This window comes from Mus pahari, chromosome 5 (assembly GCF_900095145.1).
Source record: "Mus pahari chromosome 5, PAHARI_EIJ_v1.1, whole genome shotgun sequence".
Classification (NCBI taxonomy): domain Eukaryota; kingdom Metazoa; phylum Chordata; class Mammalia; order Rodentia; family Muridae; genus Mus; species Mus pahari.
This window is the reverse complement of record NC_034594.1, coordinates 113223044-113247417: the sequence shown is the minus strand read 5'-3', so window position 1 is coordinate 113247417 and position 24374 is coordinate 113223044. Positions and strand designations below refer to the sequence as shown.

Below are 24374 nucleotides of genomic sequence, written 5' to 3'. Positions count from 1 at the left end.
CATGGGTCAAAAACTCTTTATTCTTAGATGACATGAAGTACAGTATTTCATATTCTTAGTGAAAGATTCCTATCTGAACCAGATGGCTCATTGTGTATATAGTCTACCAACAAAATATATCCAAAGATTAAGTCTAAATGTTTTAAAGCCTCCTATTAGTTATGAAATCAGAAAAATCATAACATTTCTCTGCTTATAGCAACAAAAAATATTGCCTTCTATATGCTATCCCTCAAGACAAAGACACAACGCTGAATACACAGAGACCTAGTTTTCATGAAGTTTAAAAGACTTGGGGAAGGCTAACTGTAAGGTTATCATACTTTGCAAGTTAAGCATCCTTATCTAAAATCTCCAAACCCCAAAAGACTCCAAATTCTTTCATTTTTTTAAATGCCAACATGACACTAAGTGGAAAACTTCATACCTGACCTCACATAGCAGTTTCCAGTCAAAATGCAAGTGTACTAAAATTACTGCTTAAAAGTACCTTCAGGTCTCCTGTCCAAGGAGCATATGAAAGTTGAATGAATTCTGTTGGGACTCAGATGCTATACTCAAAAATTTCATAACATATCTTCAAATATTCCAAAAGTCAAAACACTCTGGTACTGCATATTTCAGACAAAGGATCATCAATCTCTCAGTTATAAATGCCATAAAGAAATCTAAATGAATAACAGAGATGCTTGTGAGGACAGAGGACTGTGGGACAACTCTGATGTGACTGATTGGGGCCCAAATGAAGTAAGAGAACAGAGTCTTGTGAACCTGGGGAGACCACTCTCTGCCAACGATGCATGGCAGTCAAAACCCTTGCCATGGAACATACGTTGTCTCCCCACAGAGCAATGGGAGGCTGTCTGGATTAGACAGAGCACGCCGAAGATGGGAGGAAAAGAGATCTGCAGGAAGTGGATCAACTGCAGGGTATAGCAGAGAGTCCACATTTCACTCTTCCACGATTTTAAAGAGTGGGAATTGTGTAAATACAGCACTGAGTTGTTAACGACAATCAAGGAGTGCTAAGGGAACTATACACACCAGGCCATTTGTGTGAGCACAAATGAGGCCAGTGTAACAAGTCAAGGAAGAAGAATCTTCTGTGTGCTTTACAATTAATAAGCTCTACGTCTAAAGACAGAAAAAAAAAAAAAAAAAAACAGCTCAATGGTCTTTCTGTGAATTAATACTATCCAAGGTTATTGTCTGGCTAGTGACAGGGCTAAGCATCTATGCTGGTTTTCTACTAGTTAGTAGTTTCTTTAATCCATCAGCTAGTTCTTTAATATTTAAACCAAGTGGATATTATAAAGAAATGTTTGGACAAATAGCAATTTTATATATGACAAAGGCAGGTTTACAGCAAAATGAATAAACCATCCAGTCCTCCCATATCTCCACATATGCAAAACCTTTGCAATTATCAATATCTCCCAGGAGAATGGCGCTATTTACAGTTAGAGAGCATACATGAACACAGTACTTATGCTACAATCTTTTCCTGGTGTTCTACTACACGCTAAGGATATGAACAGGTTTCCAATGATTCATACCAACATTATACTACCATAAGACATTTATTAAATAATTAAGCATAAACCCACAAAGTATACAAAAAAAACTATAGAGGAAAAAAGCAAATCAATTATAAAAGAAAAATAATAACTAAATTAATTGGAGAGTTAGCCCATGAATAGAAAGACTTTAAGACTTTAAGCTCCTCATATCTTTAAGATACAAGCTTTTCCAAAATTGATCTACTGAGTCAATACAATCAAAACCCCAGAGCATTATTCTCTGTACATCTATAAGTTAACTAATACTATTTGAAAAGCAAACTCCAGAATAGCAAGGAATATATTCTTACAAGAAAAACACAAGGTTGGAGGCCACAGACTATCTGGTTTTCAAACGCAAGGGTAAGGTCACAGAGATGAAGACAGGTTCATACTAGTGAAAGCACAGACAGATGTACTGAACAGAAAAGAGGGTCCAGAATAGACCCCATAAATACAATCAGCTGATCTAGGACAAAGAACATTGCATAATGGCAGCATTGTCAACAGATAGCATTGGTACAACTAGACATCAAAACTGAGTCAAGCCTTACATCTTTCATAAAATTTGACTCAAACAGATTACAGGCCTCAATGCAAAATACAAAGTTATAAATATCACAAAGGTAGCATAGCAGAAAAATCTGTATGCCCTGGGGCTTGACTTTCTGATGAGACACCAAAAGCATGATACATGTTAGAGAGACCTGAGAAGCTAAAATTAAAAGCAAATATATGTTCTAGGGGTTGAGCATGTAGCTCAATGGTAGAGCATTTTACCCACATGTGCAGGGCTCTTGAATCAATCCTTACCACCATCAAAACAAGCATACAAACAAAAACCCTACAGATTTATTTTGTAAATAAAAAATTAAACAGAAGAAGGAGGGGAGAGAGGGGAGAGGAGAGAGGGGGAAGGACGGAGGGTGGGTGGAAAGGAGGGAGTGGGGATGAGGAAGAGAGAAAGCACAGAGGAGGGGCTGACTCATAAACTGCAGTAAAAGACATATCTGAAAGGGAACTTTATTTGTGTATATAAACAAAGGGCTGTAGACCTCCGCAATAAGAAAACTTAATAAACATAGGCTTGAGACCTTAACACACTTCATCAAATACTACACTCCGATGGCAAATGAGTATGCTGTCACACTTCATGAGGGAAAGAAGCAAACAGGAAGACTCACTCAACACACTGCTATCTCCACTGATGGCCAAAGCCCACAGCACTGACCACACTTAAAAAAGCCTTCTGCGAAAGTAGCTTTCAGTCATTTCTGGCATGAACGCAGATGAAATGGCCACTCCAGAAGACAGCCGGGTAGCTTGTTTCCTTTTCTAAAATCTTTGTTAAAATTACATATTATTTTACATTTCATTCTCTTCTCTACTCCCCTAGGATGGCATGATAGTCCATTAGGACTACTCTAAGAAACTTGTTTAGAATAGACCATATATAGACATTATTTATAAACCATTTGTTATCAGACATTATCAGAGGTCTGGAGAATACAAAGTCAAGATCCAGGATCTGGTAGATTCATTGTCTGGTGGGGGCCACGTTTCTGCTCCACACATGGCACCTTTGTTGCAACCACACATAAGGGAAGTGTGTAGACATACAAGAGGACTGCACCTCGTATAGGAGAGCACTAATTCCTTTCATGAGTATTCTTGTCTTAGGGTTTCTATTGCTGAAGAGACACCATGACCATGGCAACGGCAGTCTTTTGAGAGGCCCTGCCAGAGCCTTACAAATACAGAGGTGGATGTTAGCAGTCAACCATTGGACTGAGCTCAGGGTCCCTAATGTATTAGTTGGAGAAGGGACTGAAGAAGTTGAAGTGGTTTGCAACCCCTCAGGAAGAACAACAATATTAACCAACCAGACCCCCCAGAACTCCCAGGGGCTAAGCCATCAACCAAGGAGTACACATGGCTCCAGTTGAATATGTAGCAGAGGATAGCCTTGTCATGCATCAATGGAAGGAGAGGTCCTTGGTCCTATGAAGGCTCAATAGATGCCCCAGTATAGTGGAATCGAGGGCAGGGAGGTGGGATTGGGCAAGTGGGAAGAGGAACACCCTTATAAAAGCAGTGGGAGGGAGGATGGGATAGGATGTTTCAGGGAGGGAGGGAAACTGGGAAAGGGGATAACATTTGAAATGTAAATAAAGAAAATATCCAATAAAAAATTATTTATATATTTACATCCAAATGCTGCCCCCATCCCAGTCCACTCTTCCAGGGTTCCTCTCCCCACTCCCCCTCCCCTTCATCTCTAAGAGGGTGTCCCCACCTTGGGTATTCCCCCACCCTGGTACACCAAGCCTCTTCCACTGAGGCCAGACAAGGCAGCCTTCTGCTGCATATGTCCATGGCAACTCTTATAAAGGAAACACTTAATTGGGGTTGAGTTACAGTTTCAGAGGTTTAGTCTATTATCACTATGGTAGAAGCTGAGAGTTCTACATCTTGATCCATAGGCAGCAGAGGAGACTATTCCAAACTGGGTGGAGATTGAGCATAGGAAACCTCCAAGTCCACCCCCACAGTGACACAATTCCTCCAACAAGGCCCACCTACTCCAAGAAGGACCCACTATTAATACCTTAATAGTACCACTCTCAATGGGTCATTCAAACAGAGTGTATGAGGGTCAAACCTATTCAAACCACCAGTTCTCATCTCATAATTTAACCAGTTTCTAAAAGTAATATTGTCCCACTGACAAGGTGTATGTATAAAGTTGGGGGATCACTTTCAGACTCCATAGGACAAGCTGTGATGCCTGATTCCTAAAGATACTTTCTACCTCTACATCACACCTAAATCTTTGGATAGTTCTATTCATGTCATCGTGGTCACTGTGCTAGCTTCTTATACATAGTCAAATGACTAAATTTTTCTTCTTTTAGATGTTTTTCTGTCTCTCTGGAAGCTGACACACACATGTCATCTAGAACACAACCCACTAAGCATGAGCATTAGTGGAAATGGAATGGGAGCTACAGCAATGGTCGCAACGTGAGCTACTTCAAGGCACTAACACTTTCAATTCCTTGTACCATTCGTGCTGACTGTCATACTCATCCTCACCAACTCCTTGGATTTCTCTAACTGCTGCCACACTATCTATCAAACACATTTCCTCCCCAACTTGTCTTTTTCCCTTAATAAACCCACGACTTCCTGGTTCCCATTTCAAAGCCTGTTCAATAGTAATTTCGGTGCATTTTCTTTACATACCATTTGGCTACACTGTCTTTGAGGTCCAGAGAAGGAACATTTCTTTTTATTCCACCTCAAAGTTCCTGGAATCTTCAAATCTGCCTTCTCCCCTCTCAAGCACTTAGAGTGCAATTAGAGGACTGTGGGATTCCCATGTAGATAAGACAATCATGCAATTTGTCCTTATTTTAAAAAATCAAAACAAAGAACAAAACAAACTGAATGAAAAAATTACTCTTTGTCACCAGAAAGAACTGTATAGAAACTTTTTATTCAGATTTATTTTTGTCATTTTACTTTAGCAAACATAATTTTATTCTATATCTTGTTTCCTCTGAATGTCTTTCTCTTCTATACATTACACACATGTGTGTGCATATTATACACATATATCATGGAGAGTTGCATACAGTAATCACATAATGTAGCCTAAACATGCTATAAAATCCTTTTAAGAATTCAACTTTTATGAATTAAAGTAGCAAGACCATCTTAGCATTCCATAAGAACCCAGTCTGTGTTTTTCTTTGTGGCATGACTGCAAACGCCAGGCTTGCTTTAATTCCACCTAACACCAGCGCACAGGAACTGGACATCACTGCTGACTGAGGAAGCTTGCTGCACTGACCCACTTAGAAAAAGCTTTTTTTTTTTTTTAGTTTGGATTTTTATTTCTGGGAAAAGGAGTTAGGTGCCCTGAATTTTTTCTGTTTATGAATGTACTAAATCATCGCAGAAGAGGATGTAGAAACAATGTAAGAGCCAGAGGAAACAGAGGAGACCAAATAAATAAGGCCTTCTAAATCTACCTGAGCGAAACTCAAATGAACTTACAAAGACAGAAGAAACATGCATAGGGTCTGCATTGGTTGGCAAAAGGTCCTCTGGGCCTATTTTCTATCTTCCAGCTTAGTGGGCTTTTGGACTCCTAAGTATATGAATAAGAAGGTCTCTGATTCTGGCACCCTCTCTTGTACTCTTCTCCTTCTCTCATTCTGTCTTATCCAACATTTACATTTTATTTTTTGTTTTATCTCATATTTTTTATATTTAAAATATAGATCAAATAATCCCATTATATTGTTAATTAATATGCAAACTATATTTCTATATATCAGGTATAGTTTAAAAGAAAAACTGAGTGTCACTGAAGTGAATTTAATGTACCATGCCCCCTCCTCTATTTCCCATAATGAGAGGTATGTATGTGTGTGCACAAGTGTGTGCAGTGCATGAGTTTGTACAGGCTAAAGCAAACATCACATACAGTTTTCTATTGTTCTCCATCTTTAAAAGGGGGGGGGGGGTCCCCTTCTACTTTTAGCTCACCATTTGAGTTAGTATGGCAGGCCTGTGGTGAGTCACTCCAATCAGCCTGTCTCCTCCCCTTCTGTGGTAGGGTAAAAGGTGTGGCCATCACAGCCCAGCTTTTACATAGGTACTAAGAATCTCAAGTCAGATCTTCATGCTTGTGCAAAAGGACCTAATAGATCCTGAGCAGTCTCCCCAGTTCTGATAGGGTTTCTACTAAAATGATAGGCTTTGTTTCATTGATACCACTACAGAACCACAATTGTAACTTTTAACATCTTCACACATAGTAACTAACATAAGAATTTTAACAAAGTCATCAAGATAGATCAGTAGATGCTAGCCTCCAAGACTGAAAGCCTGAGTGGATTCTCAGAATCCACATCAAAGAAGGCATGAACTGACTCCCCCACGTTCCCTCTAACTTACACACACACACACACACACACACACACACACACACACACACACTGTGGCACATGGACATGCACATACAGGCACACAAAATGTAAATAGATTAATTTAAAAATGTTTTGATCAATTTATAAAGAAATCAATACTCTAATTAATAACCTATTTCTAGAAAAAATTGCCAAATGCCAAGTATTTCCTTTAACATAAAGATCTTCCTTTGTTTTGGGGTGTTAACTATTTCAAATTTCCTTCCAGGGTAAAAGATTTATTTGAGCTTATACCTGGAAGTCACAGTCCACCGGGAGAAGTCAGATCATAAAGTGATGCAGAGCCCATGGAAGAACACCACTTACTGGCTTGCTCAGCTAGCTTTCTTTACAGCCCAGCACCTCCTACAGAGGGATGGCACTGTTCACAGGAGACTGAGCACTTCTACATTAACATGCCTAAAACCAGTCTGAGAGAGGCAATCTTCAACTGAGACTCCATCAGGAAAAAATCGACTAGTAAGCTGAAGCTTACTAGTAGAGTGGGGAAATGTTTCTGCATTGGCAGATAAGATTACTCCTAGCCTTATAAAAGACCCAAATGCCACGAAATCTATTTGCTAAAGAAGTATTGGCCACTGGCCGCAGTGACTGATTTCAACAGACGAAAGGAAACAGGAGCAAAGAGGAATAGAAGTGGAGCCAAGGGTGTTTCTGTAGTAACTCTTGATACTTGTCTCAATGCAAATGAATGGATAATTTTAATAACAAGACAACAACAATCCCCATATCTAACTTGGAGATGCTTAAAGAACAAAAGACTGTGTCATTCTACCAAGAAAAAAAGCCTCAGCCTTCTGAGGTTCTGGAGAAGGATGAAAATGAAGATGGATGGACAAGATGCCACATGTATCAAACACAGTCTCAGGACCAGTTACAGGAACAAACACAGCAATTTCATTAATGGAGCACATGAAAACGGATAGTGAATACAAAACTATTCTTATTGAGAGAGAGTCCTACATTTACACAAAACCCATCATTTAAAATAACAAAGTCTAGGGGTCTAGAGAGAAGGCTCAGGGGTTAAGAGCAGTGACTGCTCTTCCATCTGTAATAGGATCCGATGCCCTCTTCCAGGCATCAGCCTTGCAGTGAGTATAGAACGTGTTCAGGAGTGAGAAGGATGGGAGGAGCTGGAAAGTAGAATGTTTTATCAGAATCTTGCAGAGGGAACCTTGAAAACACACCTGGGCAAGAATGAAAGGCGTGATTTCATGTATTCACTCAAATGTCCTTTTGTTAAAGCCTGCTGTGCATGACTACTACCTGAAGAGACAGTCTCATGAGACCAACCACATCTGAAGAGAGGTCCACCACATAGTTCCTCAGGAAGCTGGGAATACATTTGGCCCAAGATCCAGCTATTCCACTCTTGGGAATATACCCAAAGGAAACTCTGTCCTACTATAGAGACAATAGCTTAACTATGTGTGTGTGTGTATGTGTGTGTGTGTGTGTGTGTGTATATATATATATATATATATATATATATATATATATATATATGCATGCTCTATTCATAGTAGGCAGAAAACTATAAACAGCCTAAATGTTCATCAAGAGATAAATGGAAAGAAAATGTACATTTATACTATGGAATGTTGCTCAGATGTTTTAAAAAAAATGAAATCATGAAACTCTAAAGTTCACTATTGGGAATGATGAAATACTAGGAAAAAGCATAAAGATATATTTGGTTTTATAACAGTCATGATAAAAGGGCAAAACTACATGAAGGTTGAGAATACATTCTTTGAGAGTCAGACAGATTAGTTTAACTACACACTAGTTTTATGAGGATGGAAAGTTTGCCTGAGTTTCAAAAGATCTCTTTTTTAACTATCCACTTTAGTCATCAACAACACTTATAACATAGTAAGTGATAATTAAATCATTTTAAATTATTTGCTCATAACGATGACTAACACACTATGCACTGTTACAGAGATGATATTGATAATATCTTATGCAAATTGAGATGTTGGTGATCAATATATGTTATTAAAAGAAATGTCTGTGAGAAGTGATAGTTCCCTTAACTAAGATAGTGAGCCTAGAATGGAGGCAGAGATCAGAGAAAAGGGAACTACAGAAGCAGAATCTTTGCATCTCTGTTGGGGAAGATGCATGAGTGGATGAGGTCATCGACCAAATCAGCCCAAAGATATGATTATCAAAACAGATAAGATCTCTTTGAAAATGTTTAGTTCAGTATCTAGTCAGTTGCTTGACAGTTTATAACCGGAGGGCACACACCAAAAGGGAAATGCTGCCAAACTGTATCATAAAAATAAAGAAGAAGAAGCAGAAGCAGAAGCAGAAGAAGAAGAAGAAGAAGAAGAAGAAGAAGAAGCCACACAAATACAGAAATCAAGTTATCTTCAGCAGCAGTTTGGCCAAAGAATGGAGAAGACAGACAAACAGACAGACAGGCAGATGATAGATAGTTAGATATAGATAGATAGTAGATAGACAGATAGATCTTTCCTTAAACTTCATGTTTATAATCAACAGCAGAAAAATTAAGTCATCATTCTATATAAAACGTAATTGAGCTACCAGAAATCCTCCAAGACCAATGCTGTGGTGAGCAGCTTTGTAGGAGCAAAGCTGGTAGAATCTGCATGGTAACTGAATGCACCGCTAACAGGACTCCATGGCTCCTGATGTATGAAGTGAAGGCCAACTGTGTGTTTTTAAAAGACAAAGGCTGCTAAGCTCAGCCAGAAAAAGGTGCACACTTCCCTGGAAAATAGCGAAACTCTGAGAGAGGGGAAATAGAGATGCTGGTAGTTTTTTAAAGGCCTCTTCCTCCTCTTATTCTTCTTCCTGCTCCTCTCCCTCCTCCTCCTCCAGCACCAGCACCAGCACCACCAGCAGCAGCAGCAGCAGCAGCAGCACCAGCAGCAGCAGCAGCACCCTGCACATGCCTTCCTGCAAAGTGTTTAACAAGCACCTCACCCCAGCCATCTCCACACTTAGTCACACTCACAAAGCTCTGATGGAAATGCCTGTTCAGAGAGGCCGTGTATACATGTAAATAACACACTGGTAAGCAGTCATTATCCACAGTTTCAGGAACTTATTCAGAGTATAGGGATTTCAGGATAATGCAAAATTTAAAATTGTTCCTAGAAGATCTCTAAGAAAATTCCAGATACAAAGTTTACACTGCACTTCTCTGCTACCATCTTAAAACACAGGGAAAAAGCAATTCAATCACTTTAATCAGGAAGCAAACCGGGGTACATTCTCTTCTCTCAACAACTGTTCAGCCTTAATCTCCAGAAAAGGACACTGTGCTTGAAGTTTCAGTTAAATGAAGATGTCTCCACCAAGAGAAGAAAAATTAATATATCCAATGTAGATAATGATGTTAAAATGCTCTGGACTCTCTTAGTCAAAGCCAGCAAAAACTACTATTTAATAGCTGATTTTCTGACCACAAGATGTCTTTCTACATATGCCCTTGATAGAATTAATGAGAAGGTGAGAGAAAAGCATATGCTTGCATGCCTGGGGGCAGCAATAACAAAGGAGAACATACAGTTTATTAACCCAATTCCAGCACTCACAGCATAACACTCACTCTAAATATTCCAGAAATAGTACGCATCTATAATCAAATGTCTGTAAATGGTATGGGTACATCATTTAGAGGATGATACTTACCAACTATATGTTGGTCAAAATAGTGCTAGCATTTAGACATCTGCTTTCAAGAGATACACTGCTTTTACCTGCTTCTACAAACCATAAATGCACACCCTAGTTAACATATTACTGACAGGATGATGAGAAAGAGCTCCTGTCAGATGCTGGCCAGCTGGGTGTTTGAGACAAAATGCACAGCCCCAGCTGACTAGTTAGCGGAAGTCTGGTGAGGTACAATTACAGAGGCATATGACAAGGCTTCACGCCTGACTGATTTGAGAACCCATGACATGGCTTTAAACAGCAGTCCTCCAGTTCTACAGTCACAAAGCAGCAATAAGTCAACTGATACAACTGTGTAGTGTCATGATGGATTCCTCGCTTGGAATATATGAGACCATAAAATGATGTTGCACTAGTCTGACAGGATTCCCTCTGACTGAAAACATGAGGCCTGCCTACAGCATGCATAAAATCAATGAGCTTGTCTGGGACTTCCAGAAGCCATTCTGTGTACTGAGCAATATATACATCAAAGAACACAAGCAAAACTGGTGATGTCCCAACTCATTACACTTAAACACGTAAAAATATAGTAATACTAACACTATACTACATTTCTGCAAATGGGAAAGGGTTCATTAAAGGTTCTGAAACATAAAGAAAGTGATAACTGGTTTACATAACTTAAAACTAATTATAAAGTTTATACCTTTATGAAAATTACAAATTATCTTAACTACAAACATTATATGAAGAAAGTCGTCTTCAAGTTATCTGATTCACTACTACCAGACACCAATAAAAATCCCCGCAAGCTCCTGGGCTGGCATCTATTTTATGTGAAAAGTATGATGAAAGAGTAATGGCCAAAGGAAAACAATCTCACAAAGTAGCAATAAAATTATCAATGTTAAGGCACTTTGGCGTGTATTCATTCTTAATAGTAACTCAAATGCCAACTACAGATGTACAAAGTAATTGGGGGCTGTAAATCACAGCTTCATACATTAATGTTGAACATGACAAAGTATCTACAATATATGAAAATACAAAAATGTAAAAAAGTTTAGAACCAAGGCAGTTATTATTCTTCCTTTGTGTGTTTTAGTGATTTCCTTAAACATTTAAAGAACAACTAGTTTCCCTCTACTTTATGTTATAAGACCCTGACCTTGTGCATCACTCTGCACGTAGTTTATAGCACTTGCATCTATTCAGACTGCATATGCAAGAAAACTGTTCAAGGTAGCAAAGCCCCTTCCTATGCATAAGAAGGGGGAAGAGATTACAAAAGCAAATTAGAATTATGCTTATTTTATCAGCCCTATTTACCCAGAAATGAAAGCAAAAGAGAACTAAAACATGAGATGGAATCATGAGTTTTCATGGATTGCCATAAACAACTGATATGAGGCCCACCTTGAACACTGGAAATAATTCTGTTTAATAACAAGTTTATTAAAATCTGCTTTTTAAAATAATAAGTCCAGAATACTAACAATGTTGCATTGATAATCACTGATCAGGTATACCATGCAGACATAATCTGAATCGTTTCCTATTGGTGTGTCTCCTTACTGTCAACACAGCCAACCAAGCTGATCGAGATGGCTGCTCCTCTCACTTCACATGTGAAGAAGCAAAGTCAAATAACGGTTACCCCATCATTAAGAGGGGGCTATATATTAAAAACCAAGAAAGATAGCGGTATTTTTCTAAAGCCTAGATTCAGATTTCCTCACGTGTTTTCCTAAACAGTCATTATATTTCACCCAAAGAGCTCACTCCCAGCTTGGTCCCAATCTGTTTGAGTTCTACCTCATTAGAGATGTAGTCTATCTACACACACACTTTGTACAAAATACAAACCTACCACTCACCTCCAGCATGGACATACTCATTTTATCTCTTATAACTTGGGACACATTCCACATGACACAAAAGATCCTTTTTTGTTCAGCTGTTTATATACATTGCATGCCAGTTTATATGAACACATAAACTGGCCTTGATTGTCTTACTGCTGAATTTGACTAGGACAATGACAAGCACAAAAATACTGTATGAATTACTTCCTAAAACTACAAGACAGCTCATAGAATAATCTTTGTCATCATGAGAATAATTCCTGTCAGAAATGTCTTTAAAATTTTTAAATTATGTGTGGAAAATGAGGAGCAAGAAGGGGAAGACCAAGAAGGATCCCACGTGAGTGGCCAGTCCTGAAAGGCCAAGTGAGAATCACTCAGCTGGGTTCCTCTAAAGCTCTCAGAGGAAACACTAACTAGAGTCACTCACTAGTACTTACATCCTGATGCGATCGCCTCATATCTACATAAACTCTCCTTTAAATACAATTATTTTCAATATGAACGAACATATTTTCAACTTAAAGCTAATGATTATAACAATATTACTCACTCTATATCTGCAGTTTGCATGAGTTTGACTCTAGGGTGCAGCTCACACAAAGGATGACCACATGTTTTGTTTCAGACTTTGGATCCCCAATAGCTTTTAGGTTGGGGGTGGGGATTTAACTTCTTTGAAGATGAACTTAATGACTAATATCCAATATATACAAAGAGCTCAAGAAGTTGGACTCCAGAATTTCAAATAACTGCATTAAAAAATGGGGCACAGAGCTAAATAAAGAATTCTCAACTGAGGATTACCGAATGGCTGAGAAACACCTGAAAAAATGTTCAACATCCTTAGTCATCAGGGAAATGCAAATCAAAACAACCCTGAGATTCCATCTCATACCAGTCAGAATGGCTAAGATTAAAAATTCAGGTGACAGCAGATGCTGGCGAGGTTGTGGAGAAAGAGGAACACTCCTCCATTGCTGGTGGGATTGAAAGCTTATACAACCACTCTGGAAATCAGTCTGGTGGTTCCTCAGAAAATTGGACATAGTACTACCAGAGGACCCAACAATACCTCTTCTGGGCATATACCTAGAAGATCTTCCAACTGGTAATAAGGACACATGCTCCACTATGTTCATAGCAGCCTTATTTATAATAGCCAGAAGCTGGAAAGAACCCAGATGTCCCTCAATAGAGGAATGGATACAGAAACTGTGGTACATTTACACAATGGAGTACTACTCAGCTATTAAAAACAATGAATTTATGAAATTCTTGGGCAAATGGATGTATCTGGAGGATATCATCCTTAGTGAGGTAACCCAATCATAAAAGAAGTCACTAGATATGCACTCACTGATAAGCGGATATTAGCCCAGAAACTTAGAATACCCAAGTTACATTTTGCAAAACACAGGAAAACCAAGAAGGATGACCAAGTAGTGGGAGTGGGTGGGTAGGGGGGCAGGGGCGGGGGTGGGGTACAGGGAACTTTTGGGATAGCATTTGAAATGTAAATAAAGAAAATAATAATAAATAAATTTTAAAAAAAGAAAATGCTTTGGTTTTTTGTTTTGCTTTTTTTTTAAATTTAAAAGTATGTTAAGTTTGCCTGCATATCTGTGTGGACCATATTAATGTTACAAGCCACTATGAGCCATCATGTGGGTGCTGGCACCAAACCCGACCGCTCTGCAAGAAAAGCAAGTACTCTGAACCTCAGCCACTGAGCTGCCGCTCTGGCACAAGAAAATACATCCCTTGTTAAACATTAACTTGATAACCTGGAAGAATCTTAAAACTCTAGGTAGTCTAAAAGTGCTACAATCTTCTAAAAGAAGAATTTTATTTTTTTGTTTCACACACACACACACACACACATATATTATTGGTTATTTTTTATTTCCATTTCAAATGATATCCCCCTTTATCCTATTCCCCTTCCCCCCTGCTTCTATGAGGGAGCTCCCTACCTACCCACTCATTCCTACTTCAAGCCCTAGCATTCCCCTATGCTAGGGCAATCAAGCCTCCACAGGAACAATGCCCTCCTACTGATGCCAGATAAGGCAATCCTCTGATAAATATGCAACTGGAACCATGGGTCCCTCCATGTGTACTCTTTGGTTGGTGAGTTAGTCTCTGGGAGCTCTGGGGTATCTGGTTGGTTGATATTGTTGTTGTTCCTATGGTGTTGCAAATCCATATACCCAAAAGATGCTCCAACATATAACAAGGACACATGCTCCACTATGTTCATAGCAGCCTGATTTATAATAGTCAGAAGCTGGAAACAACCCAGATGTGTCTTAACAGAGGAATGGTTACAGAAAATGTACATTTAGACAATGGAGTACTATTCAGCTATTAAAAACAATGAATTCAGCCGGGCGATGGTGGCACACACTTTAATCCCAGCACTCTGGAGGCAGAGGCAGGCAGATTTCTGAGTTCGAGGACAGCCTGGTCTACAAAGTGAGTTCCAGGACAGCCAGGGCTACACAGAGAAACCCTGTCTTGAAAAAACCAAAAATAAAAAATAAAAAATAAAAACAATGAATTCATGAAATTTCACAGGCAAATGGATGGATCTAGAAAATATGCTCAGCGAGGTAACCCAGTCTCAAAAGAACACACATGGTATGCACTCACTGATAAGTGGATATTAACCCAAAAGTTCAAAATACCCAAGATACAATTCACAGACCATATGAAGCTCAAGAAGAAAGAATACCAAAAGTATAGATGCTTCAGTTCTACTTAGAAGGGGAAACAAAATTACAGGAGGTGAAGGGAGGAACTTGGAAGGGAAAGAGGAAGGGGAGGGGAAAAAGTGGGACAGGATCAGGAGTGGGAGGAGATGGGAGAAGTGCAGAGGGTCAGGAAATTGTAAGGAGGTGTGGAGCAATGGGGGATGGGGAAATGGGGGTAGCCACTAGTCCCAGATGACAGGAAAGTAAGAGGCTCCCAGGACCCAATGGGGATGACTTGAGATGAATTTTATTTCTATTATAGAATAAAATATTGAAGGTAGTTTTATTTTGTATAAAATAAATATATGAAGAAAAAATATTTAATGATGGTTTTTAATATATCATAGTTTATTCAAATACCCTGATTTATTTTACATATTTTGAATTTGAAAATACTCAAATTTTATGTTTAATGAAGAAAATATGAACTCTAGCAAAATACTTTTGAATCCTCTTCTATAGTCTAAGAAAGCCCTTGTATTCTTGCCTTTCTCACAGTAATGAAGAGCTTCCAGTAGAACATCAGACTGAGTGCCATAAAACCTGTGATTGATAAAAATGCTACTTTGACTTTTAAGTTATTATCAGCCTGAAGAGCTCCTCCAAACCAGAACCATTATAGGATCCCCTCCTAGGCCCTGCAAGGCGACAAAGATGAACCTGCTATTACCTGGCTAGGATAGCAGCTATTATCATGGCCCGCAGTGTCTTTCAAGTAGCTCCAATGGAAAAAGCTACAAGTGAATAATAACGATCTCATAATAGCTCTTAAGAGTTCTCTACATGATCAAGGCACTAAAATGAACTCCAGAGAGTTTAAAAGGGGGAAAAAAACACCTCTTCTCCTGATAAGGAAAAATAATTAACCTGACTTAATGCATCTGTGAAGCTTTCTATAAATCAGACCTTTATACTTCAAGAGCCAGATTAAAATCATATATTAAAAATATGTAGATATTGTCTTTTAAGTACACAGAGCACAGTTCTAAATGTGCAGACGTGTTTAGGTCTTTTTGTGAAGCACTCAATATGTGTTAGTCAAAGGCGCAAGTGTGAAGGACTTACAGTGCTTAATTTGCTCGAGGTAATAATGATGCGCCTCTCATGCAGCATGCTGGCGTACAATCGCAGCATGTTGTTCACATCCACAGCAACAAAGTACTCTGTCAGGTTTCTCTGCACGAGGGAGAAGAACAGTTTGAGCTACCATACACATGAATACAAGGGAAAACATTTTATACATTTAGCCGTCTTAAAGTACAAAAGACAGTATTAATAGAAGTGGCATTCATTAAAAATTATTAAATCTGGCCGGGTGAAGGTGGTGCACGCCTTTAGTCCTAGCAACTGGGAGGCAGAGGCAGGCAGATTTCTGAGTTTGAGGCCAGCCTGGTCTACAGAGTGTGTTCCAGGACAGCCAGGGCTACACAAAGAAACCCTGTCTCGAAAAACAAACAAACAAAAAAATTAAATCTAATTCTATCTGCTGACATAGCACAGTACATTCTCCTGTCATTTAAAACATTGTCTACTCTATACAAGTATTTCTCAAAGGATGATTGCAGGATCCCACACACAGCCCACTTTTCCTCCCCATGCTGCAATCGCCCCAGCTCCAACTGAAACCTAATAAATTATCATCTTTAGAGCATGTATCCAAGGATCCCAGTTAAACCAACTACTCCTGGAGGTTCACATCTAAACAGGGGTCTGTGAAACTACTACACTGGAATTACTTTATCTCTACCATTCCCTCTCAGGTACCAAAGGTACCCAATGGAGAAGGTGGATTTATACACAGGCCTTTGCTTCATTATTAAAGAAAATATGTAGGTTTTACACGGAGCAGGCTTCCTTTTTACTACTGTAGTCAAATAAAACTTTGTGATTGATTCCTCAAATCAATACACCTGTTAGACTACACCTGTTAGACCTACACCTGTTAGACTACACCTGTTAGACTTCCACTACAAAACAAACAACAAAACAAAACAAAAAAAACAGAGATGAGCTACATTCTTAGGGCCTGTCTGAAGCAAATATTATAGTGCACAGAATGTGTAGAAGATGGTAAGGAGCCAAAAGGCTGAAATGTTTTTGAGCAAGAACATAAGAGATCCATCTCTCAAACCTGTAAAAGGCAGAGATCTTACAAGACAAACTGGCAATCATGGCATCTCAAATAAGTAAAATCTGAAGGCTCCGTAAGTGGCGCTCAGCTGGTGGGAGGAGGCTTGCTTTCCATTTTCTCTGACACTTCTTTCGCCTGACTCAACTCCATACACAACGTTACCTTTGCAACCTACAACAGAACTACATTTGTTACCATCACAAAGACTGGCCATCTCTATGTGGAAAGGTATTGCCCCCAATATATAGATAGCACTGTGAATTTTATATTCTGTTTCCTTCAATAGGACAGTGGGAAAGTGTGCCAGTGATAGCATAAATATGTATTTTTTTATATTCTCAGTAACCAGGGTTTAATAAAATGCTTGCTTCTTTAAATATCTGAAAATAATAGTCTGGAAAGATGAAATTAAGAGCTCTCACCTAGACTCTGCAGGTAAGGCACTTGTCTTCAAGTCTGACATCAACCACTGGGACCCAAATGGTAGGAGAGGGCTATACTCTCAACTTGGCATCTGACCTACCCAGATACACTCAGTCTCCCTCTCTCCGCCTCTCTCCCTCTCATACACAGACAGGCAGGCAGGCAGGCAGGCATGTGTGTGTGTAAAAAATAGAAAAATTTAAAAAGTAAAATAGAAACTATGAGCTGTTTGCTAGTGAATGTAGGAGGGGGTAAGTAGAGAGAAAGACCAGGAGAGTAAGTCTGTGAGACTTCCAAGTGACCCAATCATGGCTATCTGAGCCCGACCATAGTAAGCAGCCATGACCCAGTGCTTATCAGGTACAGAGGGCAAGGATTCATTATTAGACCTGAGAGCGTGGATGGCCGATCCTGAGCCCACATTGTAAGATCAAGGTCATGCAAAGTCTTTTCATAGGGTTTATATGAAAACCCTTTCAATGGAATTCATAAGACTTATCTTTCTTGAAGTTTTAATTTGATAGTCTTGAATTGATATTAGAAGATTTACAATTGGGGGGCTTGGGAAATGGTAGAGTTGGTAAATGCCTGCCACACAACCGTGAATCCCTGAGTTCAGATCCTCGGCACCTCTGTAAACCTAAACCCAAAGGCTCCTAAGAAAGTAGCACTTGGAGGTGAAGGCGGACGGGTTTCAGAAGGATTGGTGAGCAGCAGCTGAAGCCTCTATCACAGAACAAGGGGGACATAATAGAGAACGTCCAAGGCTGACTTCTGACCTTATGTGCCCATATACACATGAACGTGTTCACACACAAACCCATCCATACATGTACACAAGGAAAATTCACATTTGTATTCTCTGCCTTCATTCACTACTCAATGTTTGAGAAAGCAAATAGTTTGAAAATGTATGAAAATAGCACTCACCTGAGGTAAGCGCAAGTAACTAATGGGAAACAGCACCCACCTGAGTCAGTACAAGTGCCTCTGCAGGGCCCTTCCTGCTGACGTGCCTTTCATTTGATGGTTTATAACACATTTATTTTAATGGTCTAAGAAAAACTAAAGAGAGTCTTTCCCTTTCCCAACAACAAACAACATGGAAATATATCAATCACTTCTACTTATCTGTGAGCGCTCCTATAAAAAATATTAACTTGGACAACTTTTGAGATGCACAAAGTATTTCCAATACAGCTACAATTAACAATGTAATACGCATTATTTCTTACAATATCCTCAAGTCGAATAAAATGCCTCTGCATTAAATTAAAGCAGGCCATCAACAAACAGGACACTAAGGATTTAAACAAAGTTACAAAGAGCAGATGTCGAAAATTCAAAGGGCCATTTACTAAGATGACTGCAAAGAGCAAAATTTTCCTATTATCATTCTTTCCCACTGGTAGAAGCCACGCCTTGACACTTCCTCACATTTCAGACAGCCATGCTCAGGAACTAAGTGTATGTACTTGTCCCTAAGCTGACCACCCTGGTCATAGCCATTTGTAACACAACAGTTTCAGAAGTAGAAAGCAGACACTTACACTCTCCGGTATCGTTGGAAGTCCAGTTATGTCAGGTGTGATGAAACAGGAGTGCTAGTTAGCAGAAATAAAGCACAGGAGAAAAAGATTACAATTCATGTTCCATACAATTTGAAATAAAAACAAGAAAAAACACTGACTAGTGAAGGCCACAGACTAATACTCTGGACTTGGTAAATGGGAGAGAGTCTTAGATGACATGGCAGATCTAAAAAACTTTAGGATTCAAGAAGTGAGGCTCCCAAAATAAGAGCCTTTGAAATTGGCCAGAGGCAGAATAAAAATCTGCACAAGTATTAGCACAAAAAAGAATATATTACCAAAAGGTTACATATATATATATATATATATATATATATATATATATCATGTATTTTCAAAATATTATTTATGTAGACTGAAAAATAAAAGCAGGCTATTTGAAGAGTCTATAAAATTTAATAGCTCTATGATGAACTATAGTAAATATATTTTGTAGCAAGTATACTCTTCAGAAAATAACAATGAAGATAATCTTTCAATAATTGAAATTTTAAAATGTATTTGCTATCCAAAACTATGAACTTATGGATACACCAATAAATAAATATTCACTTCCAGAATAAACAAAGCAATATCATTAATTACTTACATGAAAAGGATACTGAGTCTCTATACTCCACTGACCCAAAAAAACACTACCTGTCCAAATCAAACTGCAATCATCCAACCGCTCTATTTTCTGTTCATATTATGCTAAATGATTTTAATGCCTTAATCATATATGAATATATTTCATATTGTCTTATATCTAAAGATAGAAAGAGAAATGATCAACAGTATTTTGAACAGAGCTGAACTAGTCAGAGGCTGTTTCACAGAGTCATAGTGCATAATTTTCCAGTGTGGAAAAACAGTATAAGTCACAAGATTATCTTGTGACAAGAAATAATTGTGACAGGAATTTCATGCAGTGAATAGACTTCAGCATACGACTGAAAAGAGAAAATGCAAAATTAGGTCCATTAAACACCTTTATTAGGTTGTGTTTTTAATATTATGTACCTCAGAAAATTAGGTGAAAGAAAGTATAAACAGAAAACATATTCTAATTGATTATTGTTAATAGTCCATTTCCATTTTCCAAAAACCCATAATGAATCATAAAGGCATAGTGATCTCAGAAGAGTGATTATAGAAGTCAGCGCCCTGTTCACTCACCGGCATTAGTGAGGGGTCATCTTTCAGAACTTGCTCACTGGCAATAAATAGCTCTTGGTTCTTATGAGAGAAAAATGAGTGTTTTACTCCAAAGGGGAAGCTTACACAAAAACATTCCTATGTACTGAGGAAAACCCATGTTGCTATATTATCTACTGAGAGTATTTGAGTTACATTCATTACATAGAAAATTCTAAATTCTGACCTGCTAATCTATTATAGAAATGTCCTGTGCAAAGTTTGAACTGTGTGTAGAAAGGCAGTGGATGTTTAATCATTTTAAAGTACTTTTTAAAAATCACGTATACATTAACTTTTCATAAAATCTTCAATATTCCACTGATCAATAATTACTTCTAAGAATTCCAGTAAAAACGCTGAAGAGCATCAGTTTTAACTGTGAGATAAAATTAGTCTCCAGGGCTAGATCACAAGTACTCTATTCCTCGAACTGCCAATCATTAATGGACAATACTGGGTGCATAGTCATCTGCTATTGAAAGCAAAATAAGTTACGGAACTTCAGATGTATTTTACTAATAAATTAGATAGCTGTAGCTTGAAAACAAGTACACAAGATTTGAAAAATGTTATAGACTATTAATCCAAAAGCCTAACTGCTCATCAGGTATATAGAAAGGCGTTTAACATCACCAAGCACTAGAAACATGCAAACCAAAACTGTAGTACTCTACTTCACTCCAGTTTGACAAATACTCTAAAGCAGACAAAAAGGAGCAAGTGCTGAGGAAACTGTAAAGAGAACATTGATACGTAGTTGGTGGAAATGGGAATCCGCAAAACCACTATGGGAAACAACATGGAGGCTTCTCCAAAGGGTCAAACCAAAATGTCCTATTGATCCAATAATCAACTGGAGTATACACTCAAAAGAAAGGACATCAGTAAACCTGCAGCCCAAGTTCAATGCAGGGAGAATGCACATCCTTGTTCACGGAAGCACTATTCACAATGGCCAAGAAATAAATCACCCTTAGCTTCCACCAGCAGACATACATTCTAAAGGTAATCTTATTTATGCACATGTACTGACATGGCAGACAACTGTCAGTAATATGGTAATTACTTGTGGTAATATGGGCAAATTGGAGAATGTTTCATTAAATGAAATAAGACAAATAACCTTGATTTTATTCAAATTTTCAATCTAAAAATACTTAGTAGAATCAGCAGAATATTACAACATAGTACATCAACAGGTACATTTATTTTATTAAAAATGAAATAATGGTCCAGAACACAGTTCAGTGGATAACATGGCCCTGAGTAGCACACCAAAACCAAATATAGTAACAGACTTGAATAGACTACAGTTTGTAAAGATTTATTTAAATTTATATGATGTGTGTTTGGATTTATGTACATGTTTGAGGTTATCTATGGAGGCCAAAGGTGGGCATCAGATCACCTGGAATCAGAGTTAGATGCAACAATGAGCCAGTGATTGGGTCCTGGGCATAAAAGTGTCCTCTACAAGAATAGCAAGGGTCTATAATGCAGAGTCATCTCTGAAGCTTCAGAGTCCATCTTCAATACTTATTAATCCTCTACAAGTGCTGCTTCTATTATTTAATTAAACACATACATGCTTCATCACTCTTTACCAAGTGTTTGGATTACATATAAACACAACAGTTTAGAGTTTGATATCTTCTTATCATAACTTCAGGGCTCTTCTGCTGCCCTCACTTCTCCCATCCCTCTACTGCATTCTGACTAACCATGGTCTCTACATTATTTGGATTTCAATGACTTGGGAATCTTGAGTTTCTCTTTACTTGATCTTTTCTCTAGTTCTCACATAATTTCCATTCCTTTTCATGAATGAAAAGCAGATCTGGGTGAGCAGATCTTAGCTTTTCCTATATACTTCCAGTAACCTACTTAGATAGAAACATTTATGCCTGCTGAAGACTTTCAGATTTGAGTTTAAAAAAATCCAGTCTCCTGGCTTTCCATTCCATCGTCCCCTGTGGAAATAAATTCTATCCACTTTGGCAGTTTGCAGCAAGTGAAAACACACGGAGAGAAGTCAGCAAAGGAGAGAACAAACATGGTCAAGTGTGTGGTGAGGACTTCATAATAGCAGGAACAGGGCAGGTTCTAGAGCCACCCAGCCGACAAAGGGCATTGCAGTGAATGGAAAGGATAGTGTTCACTTAAGATGCTGACTAGAATGATAAGACAAGTATGAGATAAAATAGTGAGACAGAAAAAAAAAAAAAAAAAAAACCTTGGAGCAAAACTAAGTGCTAAGTAGGTGAACCTGAAAGTGGAAGCCAAAAGTTTTCTAGCACTTGGGAGGCAGAGGCAGGCAAATTTCTGAGTTCGAGGCCAGCCTGGTCTACAGAGTAAGTTCCAGGACAGCCAGAGCTACACAGAGAAACCCTGTCTTGAAAAGTGAAAGAAAGAAAAAGAGAGAGGGGGAGAGAGAGAGAGAGAGAGAGAGAGAGAGAGAGAGAGAGAGAGAGAGAGAGAGAGAGAGAGAGAGAGAGAGAGAGAGAGAGAAAAGAAAAAAAAGAAATTTTCTATATAAAATGGGAAGTTACAGACTGGTATGCTGGGTATTTGGGAGGCTACAACAGAAGGACTAGAAATTGGATGCCAGCAAGACCAACATAGTGAGGCTCATAGCCACCATGTACTCATTACTCTGTCTCAAAATTATATATAAAGAAATTTAAGGTTTAGTCATTTTAGGAGTGTCAGAAAGGAGTCCATCTCATGGAGTGGTTTTCCTTATGAAAAACTGAATACCACTATGCTGTTGAAGGAACTTAGCAATAAAATGACCCCTAATGAGCTATCGCTATACCCATCCATCAGTGCCTCTCTCAGCCTTCATCAGGTAAGATTCTTCTTACAATAGGTGGGAACTAACACAGAGACCCAAAGCTGGAGACGGTGCAGAGAATGAGACTCTCGAGTACTCGGTCCCAACTAGGGTGTATTTATCAAAGTGCTCCCTTCAAGACTCAGAGATCTCCGCCAAAGAGGAAGCAGAAAGAGTTGAACAGTAAGAGATGATGATGTCTCCAAGTACACCACATCTTCCAGACCCAAAATGACTGCTGCACATAGAAACCAGAGAGACTGTGTCAACATGCACACAGCCTGCACTGAGCCTGAGGAGACCAAGAACTGAGAGAAGGGAATGGACACAAGGTCCAAGACTCCTAACCAAGAGTCTACTTGTAATCAATACCTAATAGGAAAAGGAAAATCAGTTTTCTCCAATGGAGTGTCACTGGGTACCAACCACACTTTGGAGCAGGCCCCATACCCACGTGTAGTTAACCAAGATAAAATAGATTTCATGGTTTCTTGTTGTGTGTGTTTTGGTTTGTGTCTTAGGGTTTCTATTCCTGCACAAACATCATGATCAAGAAGCAGTTGGAGAGGAAAGGGTTTATTCAGCTTACATTTCCATACTGCTGTTCATCACCAAGGAAGTCAGGACTGGAACTCAAACAGGTCAGGAAGCAGGAGCTGATGCAGAAGCCATGGAGGGATGTTCTTTACTGGCTTGCTTCCCCTGGCTTGCTCAGCTCTTATAGAACCCAAGACCACCAGCCCAGAGATGGCACCACCCACAAGGGGACCTCCCCTCTTGATCACTAATTGACAAAATGCCTTACAGCTGAATCTCATGGAGGCGTTTCCCCAACTGAAGCTCCTTTCTCTGTGATAACTCCAGCCTATGTCAAGTTGACACAAAACTAGTCAGTACAGTTTGTTAAAGTATTTTTTGTTATACTTGTGGGGTTTTGTTGGTCCAGAGGGGGGAGTGCTCCTACCAGGAGCTACAACAAACATTCCATTGAACTGGAAGCTCAGACTTCCCCCTGATCATTTTGGGCTTCGAATGCCCTTAAACCAACAGGCTAAAAAAGAATAACAGTGTTAGGAGGGGTGATAGATCCATATTATCATGGGGAAGTTGGATTACCTCTCCACAACGGAGATAAGCAAGATTATGTCTGGAATGTTGGAGATCCCTTAGGGCATCTCTTAGCACTACCATGTTCTGTGATTAAAGTCAATGGGAAACTACAACAGCCTAATCCAAGCAGGATGACAAAGGACACAGACCCATCAGGAATGAAGGTATGGGTCAATCCTCCAGGAAAAGAGCCAAAACCGGCTGAGGTGCTTGCAGAAGGTGAAGGAAGTACAGAAAGGGTAGTAGAGGAAGGTAGTTATAAA

At 38.9% G+C, this 24374-nt stretch overlaps 1 protein-coding gene across 1 annotated transcript in view; it reads right to left on the bottom strand.

The window, feature by feature from the left end:
• Positions 1 to 24374, bottom strand: part of Dennd1b (DENN domain containing 1B) — a 204527-nt gene that overhangs the window by 94126 nt on the left and 86027 nt on the right. Inside the window, exons 8-10 of the mRNA XM_021198568.2 lie at positions 20148 to 20207; positions 18948 to 19001; positions 15909 to 16019 (exon numbers count right to left, since the gene is read on the bottom strand). Coding sequence (XP_021054227.1) covers positions 15909 to 16019; positions 18948 to 19001; positions 20148 to 20207 — 225 coding nt within the window. The remainder of the gene's footprint in view (positions 1 to 15908; positions 16020 to 18947; positions 19002 to 20147; positions 20208 to 24374) is intronic.